The sequence below is a fragment of the Ascaphus truei genome, chromosome 16, assembly GCF_040206685.1.
Source record: "Ascaphus truei isolate aAscTru1 chromosome 16, aAscTru1.hap1, whole genome shotgun sequence".
In the NCBI taxonomy this organism is placed as follows: domain Eukaryota; kingdom Metazoa; phylum Chordata; class Amphibia; order Anura; family Ascaphidae; genus Ascaphus; species Ascaphus truei.
The window spans coordinates 42,748,650-42,764,494 of record NC_134498.1 but is presented as its reverse complement, the minus strand read 5'-3'; the positions used below and the strand labels follow the sequence as shown (position 1 = coordinate 42,764,494).

The 15,845-nt window shown below is 46.4% G+C and overlaps 1 protein-coding gene across 1 annotated transcript in view; it reads left to right on the top strand.

The window, feature by feature from the left end:
- Window positions 1-860: 860 nt before the first annotated feature.
- Window positions 861-15,845, top strand: part of RADX (RPA1 related single stranded DNA binding protein, X-linked) — a gene marked incomplete at its 5' end in the record, with an annotated part of 37,846 nt that continues 22,861 nt past the window's right edge. Inside the window, 4 exons of the mRNA XM_075572668.1 lie at window positions 861-1,638; window positions 3,189-3,331; window positions 3,769-3,961; window positions 9,735-9,843. Coding sequence (XP_075428783.1) covers window positions 861-1,638; window positions 3,189-3,331; window positions 3,769-3,961; window positions 9,735-9,843 — 1,223 coding nt within the window. The remainder of the gene's footprint in view (window positions 1,639-3,188; window positions 3,332-3,768; window positions 3,962-9,734; window positions 9,844-15,845) is intronic.

Genomic DNA, 15,845 nt, shown 5'->3' with positions numbered 1-15,845 from the left:
TCGCGACGGAGGCGTGGCCACGCCCCCACCGGCGGTTCAGCCAATGAGGGCGAACCAGCCGCGGGACGTCATGGCCATGCCCCCGCAAACCCACAGCCACGCCCCCTCCCGTCGCAAACCTTCATTCAGACCGCAGTGCTGTGCACGCGCTGCCCCCCCCCCCCGCCGGGCGCACGTGCCACAGTGCTGACTGGGGACTCAGCCTTATGATGATGACAATACATGGTTACAGCTAGTCCTCGTTATCCAACGTTTCACTTTACAACGAATGGCATATCCAACGCTTTACAATGCAACCCTATGGGCCTTTTTTCGACGCCTGAACGCGTTATCCAACGCTCACCGTCACTGATTACCATGGGACGCACTTTACAACGGTTTCACTGTCCAACGCTACTTCCAGAACGGGTTCCGTTGGATACCCGAGGCCTGCCTGTACATTAACTGAACACAGGGGGTACATTACAGGCATTTCATGGGCAGTTAAAAATAATATATTATTACGTGCGCATGTAACAGTTACAGGCAAGATTAAATGTGAGAGCACATAGTGTCCCTTATAAGAGGGATTTCCTATTGTCTGTATGACACACACACACACACACACACACACACACACACACACACACACACACACACACACACACACACACACACACACACACACACACACACACACACACACACACACACACACACACACACACACACACACACCTCCCCGAGACAAGAGTCCCTGTGTGTCACGTGACAATCGCCATGATGGCTTGATGGTTGCCCGGGTAACGCGCGGATTGGCGCCAGTCTGTGCTGGTCCGCGCGTTTATTTATTTATTTTATAGTGGTGATTTTTATTTATTATTATTTGGGGGGCTGCTCAACCCGGAACCCGGTCACCGGGGCGGCCGCTAGAACCGGGGGGCTTCCCCCTGTCGGTGCCCCGGCCCAAGCTGGCGCAGGTGACTGAGTTCCAGGTGGCAGGAGCCGGCCCGCTCTCCAGGCCAGGCCCCGGCCTGCCCCCCGCAGTAGGCCTCGTAGCGCCCTCCTGGATCCGGAGCACCTTGGAGAGGGTGAAGGGCTGCCCGGGCCTGAGGCTGGACCTGCGGGAGCCGGTGCCCGTGCTGGTGCTGGCCGTGCAGCGCTACCTGGGGGAAAGCAGCGGGCCGCCTCACTACTGCTACGATGTGACCATAACAGACGGGGCAGCGCGGGGGACATGGGGCCTGTCACCCCAGCTGAACCCCTTGGTGCACAGGAACCTGCTGCGCTGCGGCCTGCATGTCAGCATCACCCGCTGCTCCTATGTGTATGAGGAGAGGAAGCTGGGCTGCGGCCTGGTGTGTGTGGAGGAGCTGGAGGTGACCGCTGCCCCCCCTACTCACACTCACACTCACACTCACACTGACCTGGGCGCGATGCAGCAGGGGCCTCCTCATACTGACACTCAAATGGGCGCGATACAGCAGGGGCCTCCTCCTCATACTGACACTGACTTGAGCGCGGTACAGCAGGGGCACACAGGTGAGCTGCCGCTGAGAGGTAGCAGGAAGCATTACCTGCCTCTGTGGAATAATGATGACCCCTATGGGGATATGTGGAGAGACATGGGGCAGGCAGAGGGGCAGCTGGGTGTGGATGGTAAGTGTTTTAAAGGGGAGGGATGGGGCTGGGAATGTGATGGTAAGATCGATAATGTGTTATGATAGTATCAATAATGTGAGCTGGATATGTGATGATAGTATCAATAATGTGTGCTGTATGTGTGATAATCCTATCATAATGTGTGATGATAGTATCAATAATGTGTGCTGTATGTGTGATAATATCAATAATGTGTGCTGTATGTGTGATGATATCAATAATGTGTGCTGCATGTGTGATGATCGTATCAATAATGTGTGATGATAGTATCAATAATGTGTGATGATAGTATCAATAATGTGTGTTGTATGTGATGATAGTATCAATAATGTGTGTTGATAATATCAATAATGTGTGATGGTCATTTCAATAATGTGTGCTGTATGTGTGATGATCGTATCAATAATGTGTGCTGTATGTGTGATAATCGTATCAATAATGTGTGATGATAATATCAATAATGTGTGATGATAGTATCAATCTGTGAAATGTCTATAATTCCTGTATAAATGTAAGGCGAGTTTCAATGTTACAGGTACATGTACTATAAGTGTATGGCATATAAACTATAAATGTAATGCCAGTTTGAATAATGTACTCTATATGAACTATGCATGTAAGACAAGTTTTAATAATATATGCACTGTAAATGCAATGGCAGTTTTAATAATATGTGATCATAACAAAAATGTTAAGGAAGATAGAGCTATGTGAATGGATAATTGCTGTGTCTTCTGTTATGTATTGAGTAGTAACATACAGAAACACGGTTTGGGTATAGTATGCTCCAAATTAATATATAAAAAAGGAACACCTGAAGGGTATTTGTAATACCGCATTTACCTGTAAGTTTTGGAAGTCAGCTGAATGCTACATGCCAGTTCCTAGTGTTTCCATATGCTGCGTACAGTAGTATCTGCTGCTTCCATCAGTTCTGGTACCAAAGGACAACAGACATTGTTCTTTGTTTTTCTACTTTGAATATCTGGACCTAGAATTGTAAGTAGCATACTTGCAGATAACAGCAGTTGAACCTAAAAGAACATTCATTAGAACAAGCCACAGACAGGTCTGCATGTCGGATGGACCTTATCACTGTTTGGCCTGTTGCTTTGTGTCTGTTAGCAAGTTCTACAGTAAACATGTCATGAAACATTTTGTCCAACCTGTATTTAGTATTTATCCGCCTCCACACAGAATTAAGATGTTACCCATTTCTTATTGGGGAACTTTTAGATGTTTGTGAATCCTCTTTTATTATGAACGGACAACCAAATAGTAACAGCAGAATGTAAGTACAGTAAATTAAGTAGGTCAGTTTGACTGGTCAAGCCCTTTCTGCCTTTAGCGATCTATTTTGCAGGCCTCTGTTTTGATGGACACTAATTTTGATTCATCCTGGTACTTACTTCCAACTGAGAATATTTGGCATTATGTGGTTCTCCTAATTTGGGGATAATTAAGACCAGATTTGGAATGTGTAATATTTCAGAATCCATGTATGAATAGTACTTCTTTTCACAATGTGAGTTTGTGTTGTCTAACAGTGTCCAAAGTATCTTCCCTGCTGCATTTGGAAATGATTTGGAGATGCAAGAGAACCTTACCACCTCTACTTGTACGAATCATGCACAAATCCAGACTTCGTTATTTTGGGAAACCAGAAAAGAAAATTGATATGCCGTACCAGGTAAATTACTCTGTTTTTACAAGGGGGGGGGGGGAGATGCAGGGATATCCTGAACACCTGACCTGTTGGTGGCCCTTGAGTAATGGAGTTGGCCACCCCTGGCATATATGCTCTTAGTTGAAATGTTTAATAAATAATGAACACTTGCCTGGTGCATACATTGTTTGCAGGTTTCCACCTGTACTTCATGTGGCTTCGGCAGCCACTGATTGGATTATGCCAATCTCAATAGAAAGTTGGGCCAAATGTTTGACGTTTCTTTAACAAGGTTTTTGGGACATGAGGTTGCACAAGACAGAATAGTCTTTCATCCATATGCCATTTATAGGGGCTCCCGCTTCATTTTTAGTCTGTTTTCCATAACCCTCACAAGGCAATAGATCCCTGCAGCAGATAATGGGCTTTATTTAGTGTATCTGTTTTCTATTTGTTTTCAGGCCTATTTTGAGGTTGCTGATCACTCGGGCATGATGTCGCTTGTGTTGTGGAACTCTCTGTGTCCTGAATGGTTCTGTACACTTCGGGTTGGCAATGTTCTCCTGCTTCAGCAATATGCCGTCAAAACCAGCTACCCCAACAGAACCCTCCCGACACCAGGAGACTCGCAGGTCAAGAGATTGCCTTCACTTGGTAAAGTATTCAAGAAATGTGATGGGCGTGTTCATTTGTTTTGAGTTTCTATTCAAAAGCAACAATACGTCATTGAATATTTCGGTACAGAATGGCTGTAGAACATTATTTGAGCGTTTTCTATTATTATTTTAATATGACCTTAAAAGTTGATATTTGTGTCTACTATTTACAGCCGTGTGTGTGTGTGAGTTTTGTTACTTTTCATAACAACATTAGGTTCCCCACCAGGAGGGAAATGCTTAAAGGAGCAATCCAAGCCAACTTTTTTTTAATATAGAGCCGCATTAATTTCAGCTTCTGGGACTCCCTACTTCCGGGGATAATTACCTCCTGAAGTAGGTGCCGGTAGCTGCTCTGGCTCAGCAAGGAGGGCTTTCAAGTTTGAAGCTCCCACATTACATGGGCCAATAGGAAGCTGCACCGATGATTTGACGGCTTCCTATTGGCCTGCAGGGCCTGAGATCTCTGAACAGAGGACATAGTGTGAACCCTGGTAGTCGAGAGCGGGTACCGGTATCTAATCCACAGGTAAGTATTTCCAGAAGCAGGGGGCACACGGAGCTGAAATTAACGGGGTTCCGCTCCATAGACGCCTTGCTTCAACCCTAAAAAAAATGAAAAAACAATTGCCTCCTTGGATTGCTTTTTTAATATGTAAATCACTTTAGACCTTTTCAAACCTGCTACCATACAGTAAATTTGATTGTATGCATGCCAGTTTTACCCAGGTTTGTATTTGTCTGTATCTAACTGAATTAGTTACTGATCAGTAAAGTAAAACACATAAAAGTAAGTGTATATAGTGCTGGTGTCTGTCTATGGTACTAAATTGCACTGGAATTAAAAGCTCTTTGTGTCCCTATAAGATTTACATGATAGAAATCCAAGATCTGATTGGCAAATAGGACAAATGAGAAATGCACTCTCCGGTGCAAAAAACATAAACGGATTCAGGTGTGGGCGGGTTAGTGCAGTGTATAGGAAATTGACTTTGACATTGAGCTCTCTAAACCCAGGTGTTTTCTTGATTTCAGAAATACAGTTGAACAAAAGTTTAAGCGAAGGGCAAGAAAAAGTCTGTAAACATTTCGGCCTGAATATCAAAAGAGAGCCACATAAGGGTGCATTTACAAAGGGTCCACCTCATAGAACACAGGTGGGCAACTGCAGTCTTCAAGGGCCACCAACAGGTCAGGTTTTCAGGCTATCCCTGCTACAACACAAGTGGCTCAGTTGAAAACAGCACAGGTGGCTCAGTCTTTGAATGAGCCACTGATTGAGCTACCTGTGCGGAAGCAGGGATATCCTGAAAACCTTACCAGTTGGTGGCCCCTGAGGACTGGCATTGCCCACCCCCGTCATAGATGCTGGAAACAATTTTGAACATTAGTCAAGATTTCCTGTTTGTTTTTTTGCTGAAGTAATAAACCTTCAGCAAAGACTGACAGGTGCCAAGGTGAATTTCTTATTCGACATATGAAAAATGACTACTAAACTGAAAGACTTGCGTGTTTATTGAAGAAATTAAAACTACTTATTAGCCTCTACACTACAATCACTAGATGAAATTAACAAAAGCTAACGCTGCCCAGTGAGGAGCCTGTTGAGACATGCATAGCTTGTTACCACAAACCTTGCCACAGAAAGTTATATTGCCTTCTCTGTTTTTCAGCGATCTGTTTTTGACAAGTAGATAGGATTTGTTTCTGTTTCCCTGCATGAACTAAGCAAATTACTTGTCAGAGTCTGATGGATGAGTCAAGGGCCTTATTACAAGGGGTAGGATAGCTGGAAACCGCCAGGGTGAGACGCCTTGCAATGCGGCTAATATGATCCATCGCCTCCAACTGGCTGAGCCCATATATTCTGCTCCTAGTTCAGAATGGCATTGTAGATGACTTATATCTGTGAATTGTTTTGTTAATGAAAAATAAAATGTATCCTTTACAGATCAGCCTTCATAAATGCAGTTCAGTTTGCTCAGTCTTTTGAACATAGATTTTGCTTCCCCTATAATTTATAATCTTAGTCAGACAGATATGGTAATCTCCTAATTGTATCTCAGCCTTCATTCAGTGCTGCTTGTAGAATTTATGCTGCATTTCCATGTCGGTTTTAGTAGCCTTTTACAAAAGTACGTGTTGAGTAATCTATAATATTTGTCATACGACTTTCCACAGATGGTTGGTCTTCAGTTTGCAACACATAATATATTATGAAACAGTTTACAATGGCAGAGAAGATGTTACAGTACTGAGTGCTTTGAACGTTTTGAAACTCGAGTATACTTTACGAGAGGCTGCAGACGGATTTCCCGGGGCCCAGGACTAGAGTTACGACTGTGGCCCCTCTCTTCCGTGTCGGCGGTCTTGCGAGCCCCTTCATTTCACACCTCGCAAGCCCCCTCCTCCATTCCCACCCCGATACAAAAAACCTTCCCACCCCCCAAATACATACAAAAAAACCCCACCCCCAAATACATGCAAACCCCCCTCACACACCAATTACATACACACCCCTCCCTACCCCCAACAAATACATACAACCCCCCAGCCCCCAAATACATAGAACCCTCCCACCCCTTAAATACATAGAAACATCCCCACTCCCCCCCCCCCCCCCATCGCTAGGGTTGCCAGGTGGCTTCTCCAAAATTACAGGACAAAACGGTGCTTTCACGCGCTCAACATACACACACACACACACACCCCTCTTTCGACTCCATGCTGTTTCCTCCTCCATGGCCCCACCCCCAAGGCTCCTGACATCCTCCTTTTGGTTGCTGCTGTGTAATGCAGCCAATCAGGATGAAGGAAGATGCTCAGCCCCCTATGAAGAGCCCTGCTCTCTCCCTGCTCTGGGAAATCCCGCGGCCCCCCCAAGCCGGTCAGGTCAATGTGTTCAGAGGGGTACCACTAATACCACTAATTTTTTACTGGACTGAGTGTTCAAATACAGTACAGTCCAGTTGAATACTGGACACTTGGCAACCCTACTCACCACCCAAATACATAAAAAAATAAAATAAAAACTGCACTCCTCCCAAATATATACAAAATACAGACTTACCTTGGGGATGGTCTCAGGCCTCTACTGCCCCGGCTCTTCCCCAGCTGCTGCTGGAATCTTGCCGGGCTTCCCCATTTCTCACGCTGTGTGGACCTCTCTCACTCTCCCGAACCGGGACTCTCTTGCCTGTGCACGCACCGACGCCAGAGAGAGGCCCTGCGCGGGACAGTGTGGGAGGCCCGCAACTGGGGAGTGCCGGGGGCACCGCGGCCGGGCAAAGCAGTTGGGCCATTCTTGCCCGGCTGCCGATCCTCCTTGTTGCTGCGGTGCCCTGGCTCTCCCCAGCTGCGGGTCTCCCTCACTGATACTGTCCCACGCCGGGCCTCTCTCTCATATCGGAGATAGGCCCAGCTTCAAGCCTGGGACATTGTCAGTGAGGGAGGCCCACAGCTGGGGAGAGCTGGGACACGGCGGCAACAAGAGGACTGGCAGCCGGGCAAAGGAGTTCCGGGACAAACTAAAACAACAGCCAGCCGGGCTCCCCGCAGCCACGGGGCCCGGGACACTTGTCCTGGTTCTCTCCCCCCCCCCTGTGGGCTGCCCTGGCTGTAGTAATTATATTGTCATTTATTATATTCTCCTCTCCCCCTCATTCAATTCACTCTCCCTAATACATTTTTCATACGCATCTAGTCACAGGTGTTAAATAACTTTTTGCTTTAATTTTCTTCCTTTCAGTTTGCTCAAAGGTATCCAACATATCCAAGTAAACCATTTTCCGAGCAGGGGCGCACAAACTATTAGAGTTGTGCCCCCCCACGCCTTCTCCCGCCCCCGTGCTCGCGCCTCGCCTCCCTCACCTCTTGTGCCGGCGTCATCTGACGTAATTTAATGCCATGTTGCTATGGCAACGGTCATGTGACGTCACATGGCATCGCGGCATCATTTGCCGCTGTGTTGCCATGGCGACGGGTCACAGCAGCCTTCTGAATCAATGTAAGTTGAGTTGCAGAGGCCTCACGCGATCCCCCGGCATTTAATTTAAATGCCTTGGGGAAGAGCGCGGGACGTCTGCAACCGCCCATGCCCCCCCAGAAAAATCTTGCGCACCGCTGATCTAGAGTTTAAGGATATATCTCTGCAGGAATACTGCCAGATGGGGTATTCTGCATGGATAAAGATAGAATATTCCTTGTTCCATGTAAAGCAACAATCCCTCTAGAATTCACATTTCTTTTCCCCTTGATTTTATTCCAGGGGGGCCTTGAGATATTTGAGTTTTTTTTTTTTATTGCCAGTATTATTTGGGGGGATGGGGGGGAGAGTGGAAACTGCTCACACTGGCAGCCAATAGAAATCCACACTGTCACATTGTGATGTATATGTGTATGTATATATCTATATCTATCTCAAACAGGGCAGGTACATCAAAATACAAAAATGTGTTTTTTATTGTCTCAGGGATGGGCAACTCGAGTCCTCAAGGGCCTCCACCAGGTCACATTTTCAGGATATCCCTGTGTTGCAGGGTACATGCAACCACACACGCGGGTTCTCTTGATAAGGCTTATTTATTGAGCCTTAAAAACATACAGCACACAAAAACAAAATAGCTTCTCTTCAGCATACAAAAACAAAATAGCTTCTCTTCAGCATAGAAAACAAGGCAGCTTCTCTTCAGCATGCAGGACACAGACAGTTATCACACATGTACTTTGAAAAACAGACCGTATAGCAGTAATCTCTTCAGTATATCAGTCCTGTCTCCTGACCAGCTAGCTTGCATGTGTGTACAGCCTGGGTGTTTTAAAACACCTTTATTATGCAGCTGGGGTCAGATTAATTAAGTAGCCCTTCTCAACTGAAACTTAACCTCGTCACTGCTGCACTGCAAGCCTAAACATAGGTTTGCCAGGTATATGGCTGGTGACGTTCATTCACCCTGTCACACCCTGCTTCAGCACAGATGGCTCAATCAGTGGCTGAGCCACCTTTGCTGAAGCAGGGATATCCTGAAAACCTGACATGTTGGTGGCCCTTGAGGACTGGTGTTTCCCACTCTTACCCTAGTGTGAGCCAAAATATTGAGACAATAAAAAAACGCCTTTCTGTATTTTGGAGTACCTGTCCTGTTTTCTACTGTTCCATCTGACACTTTTGGACGGTATGCACCCAGGATGAATTCTACCAACTACAAAGTGAGTGAGTGTCTTGTCTTTAGAGAAGAAAAAATTAAATAAATAATAATAAAAAATATATATATAATCTCTTGAGAAGTAAAGCCTTGATGGATTAAGTGGTCTGCTTTTACTTTTTATTACACATCAAAGTTTGTTTCTAAACCTAGGACAAGCAATATCATAGATATTCACTTTGTGTCTTCAAGCAAGAAATGTGTTCCAATGTGTCCGTTCCAAATATAGAATATTTATGCCCCGAGCGGATTCACAGAAACATGAAATAATACAACTGAGCAAACGCTTGTATAATTTGAATAATTCATAATTTAGTACCTGTACAGGACCGAGTTACTTGGTAATTTCAACCTCTTGAGATCTTTGTGTAGCAGAGCTGTGAAGTTCAATTTGCGTGTGGAAAATCCCTTTTTACACATCATACTACTTGCTCATTACATTGGAACGCAGAAATTAACGTATCGCTTCCTGTTCACGGCTCGGTAAAACCGACAGATATTTGTTCTGTACAGTAACAGAGTAAAGCAGCCTATACAAATTCTTATACTGTGCATTTTCTTTTCCAGAAATCAGCTTGAATGCCCGTGATCCTCCATCCACTTTTAATATTATCCCAGAAAAGCTCGTGAAACCTGAGTGGAGATTGCCAGATGTCAAGTATCAGTTTATCACAAGGTAAATGAGCCTGCCTTTACATTTCTTTCTGTGACTCCACTTGTGTAAATGGACATATTATAGGCTCACCCTTCTCAAGTGCAGGTTAACAGTGTATGCTTAAGTACACACAAATATATTGGAAACATCTCCCCAGTTTATAGAGAAACCCAATCCCACACAAACATACATCGACCGTGGCCCCTTGCAGACGCACTTACCAGAACACCTTCCTACTGTACCTGTACGTTCTTCCTACTTAACAATTAGATTGTAAGCTCTTCGGGACAGTGAATCGCTTATTCCCATTATATGTTATTTGTTCTTTATATTATTACTAGCTGAGAAACCCGGCGTTGCCCGGGATGTGAAGTGTGAATAAGTATGTGTAAATGTTGTATGTGAAAGTTGTAATGTGATGCCAATGTTATGTAATATTAGTTAGAATTGTGTTTGTAAATCAACAGTAGTAGAAAGCACATGTATATGAGGGCAAATGTTTGAAGTGTATGTTAGTTGTTACGGTAGTTATTTTTGAAAATGTTATTGTTGGAAATGCTTCTTGAAAGATGTGAATGTCCATTGTTGAGAGGAGTGTATTTGATGTAATGTTAAAGTGTGTGTTGTAAAATAATGTAGTAATAAAAGATGACAGTAGTGTATTGAGTGTCTTTCATTTTTTTGTAATTTCTTATGGCAATATGTAGAGTTCATGGAAATTGAGGAAAGTCAATGTTCATTGTAATGCTTGTTTGTAAACGACATTTTTGGTAGTTCCAGTTGGAGCAAAGATGTACAATTGTTGGGGGGATCCAACTCTAGAGCACGCAACATATAACTGGCCGTGGGAGAAACATGGTGATTCTAAGTTGATACCAGTGCACTTTATAGATTGTCCTTGTGCTTTGTTAATGGTGATAGCAAAAGCTAGTTTGATGGGGAACTGTAGCCGTTTGAAAGTAAAAGGCATGTCTGTAGGAATGAGTGGAATGCGGGGGATGAAGACATGTTGGCCTTTGGCGTTGCCAGTTAAGATAGTAGCTTCAATTAGGTTGGGCATCAATGTTTTTATGCACAGTCTGGTTCCATTACAAAGGTTAGGTGTGTGTAGGTTGCGAAGTAGCATGATGGGTGCTCCAACTTTGAGGCGAAGATGATGTGGTGGCATCCCTGATGGTTCGAGGGAGTGTAGGAATTCAGGTGGATAGTTAACGGCTTCATCGCAATCCACAACTGTATCGATTGAGTTGTATTGAGTAATTGTGTTTGGAATAATGTCTTGAATTTGATGATTGATGTCATTGACAGAAGTATTTTTGGCAGCAAGGATGGCTCTTTCACAGAGCCACTGGTGGTTTGTGTAATTGTGTAAGAGATTTGGATAGACGTGATGTATGAGATCTTCAAGTGATGTCATCATGTGACAAAAATGTGTGGGAAAAGCAATTTCACCTGATGTTAAGTCAGTAGGTAAAGTGCCTTCACCTATTTGAAGAAGTGTGTGTGCAAAAAGTTGTTCATTTGAGTGGCCGAGAAGTTGGACTCGCATATTGGTTGTTAATGGAAAATGTTTGACATGTCGCCATAAAATAGAGGATTTAAGGCATGCATGAAGTTCGTCTGCTGGTGTGGATCGTGGTATGACTGGAAGTGTTTGTCTGAAATCACCAGCTAAAAGAATGACAGCACCACCCATTATTTGTTTATTGTTACGCAAGTCTTGCAAGGTTCTATTAAGGGCTTGAAGTGCTTTTTTATGCGCCATGGTACACTCATCCCAAACAATAAGTTTGCAAATTTGAAGAACACGGGCTTGGCCAGATGTCTTGGTAATATTACATGTTGGGTTTTCTTCATGAGCAATGTTTAGTGGTAATTTAAGAGCTGAGTGCACAGTTCTTCCTCCATCCATAAGAGTGGCTGCAATGCCAGATGATGCAAGTGCAAGTGCAACATGATTGTGCATTCTTATTTCTGCAAGGAGTAAATTTATGAGAAATGTTTTGCCTGTTCCACCTGGAGCATCAAGAAACAGGATTGCACCTTGTTCGTTGTTTATGTGCTGCATGATGTTGTCATAGGTGTTAAGTTGTTGTGGAATTAACATTGGTTTTCTTGTGGCAACATATTCTTGTAGTATGGAAATATTGTATTGTTTCTCTCGCATAAGGTCTGTATTGAGTACATCGTGATGATGACGTTGGGGAGCTTCTAGACCTAATTGAAGTAGTGTTTTGTTATTGATAGAGAGACATGTATCTTCTAACAATATGAGTACCTCGTTGAAAATGTCAGGTGAAAAGGTAACATTGAGTGATGGGTTGTGTCTCTGTGCTTTGTGAAGTATATCTTCACTCATGTGAGGTAGCGGGATAGGGGGAGGGACATTGGTGGCATGGTGTAGCGGGGTAGGGGGCCTCGCGGTCCGGTTGCGGTAGGGAGATGTGTGAGGTGCAGGAGATGTGAGGCGTGCTGTGCGGTTCGCGGGAGCTACACTGTGTGAGGTGAGGGGTATTTATTTGTGTTTGGTGTGCGTTTGTGTAGGTGTTGAAATGTTGTGTGTGTTTTTGTTTTGTGTTAATGTTGGCTGTGTGTGTGGCAGAATAGTGTGTGTATGTAATTATTGTGTGTGATTGTTGATTGTGTGGGGTGTGTGTGTGGATGAGTGAGTGTGTGATGTGATAGTGAGTGTGTGGTGTGTGTGTGTGTGTCAGTGTTGGTTAGTTGAGTGTTTGTGTGCAATAAATTAGACAGATGTGTAAATAGTAATGTTTTGTGTAAAATATGTTATTGAAAGGAAGAGGTGATTTATTGTGCTAGGTGTGTTAGTAGCGGAGGTGTTGTGTTGTTGTTAATGTTTGTGTGTGGTGGGATGTTGATGTGCAATGGGAGTGGGTGGTGAGACGTGTAAATGTGCATTGTATTCAGTGTAGTGTGTATGGTGAAGGGTAGGTTATTGGAACAGTGGGTTGGGTGTGTGTGTTTGTTTAGTGGTGGTTGTGTTGTGTGTGGTAGTTAAGGTTATGTTGAAGTGTTGTTTTGTGTGTTGTATCAGCAGAGGAGGTTGGTTGGTGTGTGTGTGTGTGAGTACGTGTGTTGCGTGGTTGAGGGCGTGTGGCGTTGCTGAGTGCGTGTGTGTGTGTGCATGTGTTTGTGTATTTGTGTGTGATGGTGTGTGGTGTGTGTGAGAGCATGTGTGTATGTGGCGTGTGTGATGGCATGTGTGTGTGTATGACACATGTTGTGTGTGTGACGTGTGTGAGTGCGTGTTGTTGGTCATAGACATGTTGTAAATTGCATGTTTTTGAGTGTAGTGTGTGTATTATGAGGGTGAAGGTGAGGTGTGATTTGTTGTTATGTGTGGCATAGAATGACAGGATGTTTGCGTGTGTGTGTGTGTATGAGGGGGTTTTGTGTGGGTGAGTGTTGTGTGTGAGTGGTGGTGTGAGAAGTGTTTTAGAATAAATTATACAGACAGTGAAATTGTTAGGAAAACATATTTTATTGTAAGGAACAGCTGAGTTTCAGTGGTAGGTGTTGTCATACAGTGTGTGAGGTAGCGGGAATGACATTGGTGGCATGCTGTTTGACTGTAGTCCGCGGCGTCGCGGTCCGGTTGCGGAGGGAGATGTGTGAGGTGCAGGAGATGTCAGGCGTGCTGGTTGTTCCGCGGGAGGTAGAGTGTGTGAGGTAGCGGGATAGCGGGAGTGACATCGGTGGCATGGTGTGTGTGAGAGCATGTGTGTGTGAGAGCATGTGTGTGTGTTGCTGGTGTGTGATGGCGTGTGTGTGTGTATGAGGCATGTTGTGTGTGTGACGTGTGTGAGTGCGTGTTGTTGGTCATACACATGTTAAAAATGGCATGTTTTTGAGTGTAGTGTGTGGCATAGAATGACAGGATGTTTGCGTGTGTGTGTGTGTGTGTGTATGAGGGGGTTTTGTGTGGGTGAGTGTTGTGTACATTATACAGACAGTAAAATAGTTAGGAAAACATATTTTATTTCAACGAACATCTGATTTCCAGTGGTAGGTGTTGTCATACACTGTGTGAGGTAGCGGGATAGGGGGAGGAACATTGGTGGCATGGTGTGTGAGTGTAGGCCGCGGCCTCGCGGTCCGGTTGCGGTAGGGAGCTGTGTGAGGTGCAGGAGATGAGGCGTGCTGTGCGGTCCGTGGGAGCTACACTGTGTGAGGTAGCGGGATAGGGGGAGGGACATCGTTGCCATGGTGTGTGAGTGTAGGCCGCGTCCTCGCGGTCCGGTTGCGGTAGGGAGCTGTGTGAGGTGCAGGAGATGAGGCGTGCTGTGCGGTTCGCGGGAGCTACACTGTGTGAGGTAGCGGGATAGGGGGAGGGACATCGTTGCCATGGTGTGTGAGTGTAGGCCGCGGCCTCGCGGTCCGGTTGCGGTAGGGAGATGTGTGAGGTGCAGGAGATGTGAGGCGTGCTGTGCGGTCCGCGGGAGCTACACTGTGTGAGGTAGCGGGATAGGGGGAGGGACATTGGTGGCATGGTGTAGCGGGGTAGGGGGCCTCGCGGTCCGGTTGCGGAGGGAGATGTGTGAGGTGCAGGAGATGTGAGGCGTGCTGTGCGGTCCGCGGGAGATACACTGTGTGAGGTAGCGGGATAGGGGGAGGGACATTGGTGGCATGGTGTAGCGGGGTAGGGGACCTCGCGGTCCGGTTGCGGTAGGGAGATGTGTGAGGTGCAGGAGATGTGAGGCGTGCTGTGCGGTCCGCGGGAGCTACACTGTGTGAGGTAGCGGGATAGGGGGAGGGACATTGGTGGCATGGTGTAGCGGGGTAGGGGGCCTCGCGGTCTGGTTGCGGTAGGGAGCTGTGTGAGGTGCAGGAGATGAGGCGTGCTGTGCGGTCCGCGGGAGCTACACTGTGTGAGGTAGCGGGATAGGGGGAGGGACATTGGTGGCATGGTGTAGCGGGGTAGGGGGCCTCGCGGTCCGGTTGCGGTAGGGAGATGTGTGAGGTGCAGGAGATGTGAGGCGTGCTGTGCGGTTCGCGGGAGCTACACTGTGTGAGGTAGCGGGATAGGGGGAGGGACATTGGTGGCATGGTGTAGCGGGGTAGGGGGCCTCGCGGTCCGGTTGCGGAGGGAGATGTGTGAGGTGCAGGAGATGTGAGGCGTGCTGTGCGGTCCGCGGGAGCTACACTGTGTGAGGTAGCGGGATAGGGGGAGGGACATTGGTGGCATGGTGTAGCGGGGTAGGGGGCCTCGCGGTCCGGTTGCGGTAGGGAGCTGTGTGAGGTGCAGGAGATGTGGCGTGCTGTGCGGTTCGCGGGAGCTACACTGTGTGAGGTAGCGGGATAGGGGGAGGGACATCGTTGCCATGGTGTGTGAGTGGAGGGGAGGGGGGGTTTGAAGAGGCAGTCTGCAGTGTTTGGTGTTGTGTGAATGTGTGTGTGTGCTGTGTTTGTGCGTTGTGTGTAGATTCTGTACCTCAGTGGTTCCCAAACTTTTTCGGTTCAAGGCTCCCCAAGGCAATCAGAATTTTTTCAAGGCTCCCCAAGGCGATCAGGATTTTTACGCGGCACCCAAAGTAAAAACAAAGGTGTATATACATACCTAACAGTTGCAGTGCGCAGTTGGTGTCTCCCTCACACACTCTCACTCTCTCTGACCTCACTCTCTCTCTCTGACCTCACTCTCTCTGACCTCACTCTCTCTCTGACCTCACTCTCTCTCTCTCTGACCTCACACTCTCTCTGACCTCCCTCTCTCTCTCTCTGACCTCACTCTCTCTCTGACCTCACTCGCTCTCTCTGACCTCACTCGCTCTCTCTGACCTCACTCTCTCTCTCTGACCTCACTCTCTCTCTCTCTCTCTCTCTGACCTCACTCTCTCTCTCTGACCTCTCTCTCTCTCTCTCTGACCTCACTCTCTCTCTCTGACCTCACTCTCTCTCTCTCTGACCTCACGCTCTCTCTCTCTGACCTCACTCTCTCTCTCTCTCTGACATCACTCTCTCTCTGACCTCACTCTCTCTCTCAGTCTCCCGGTGCTGCTCCT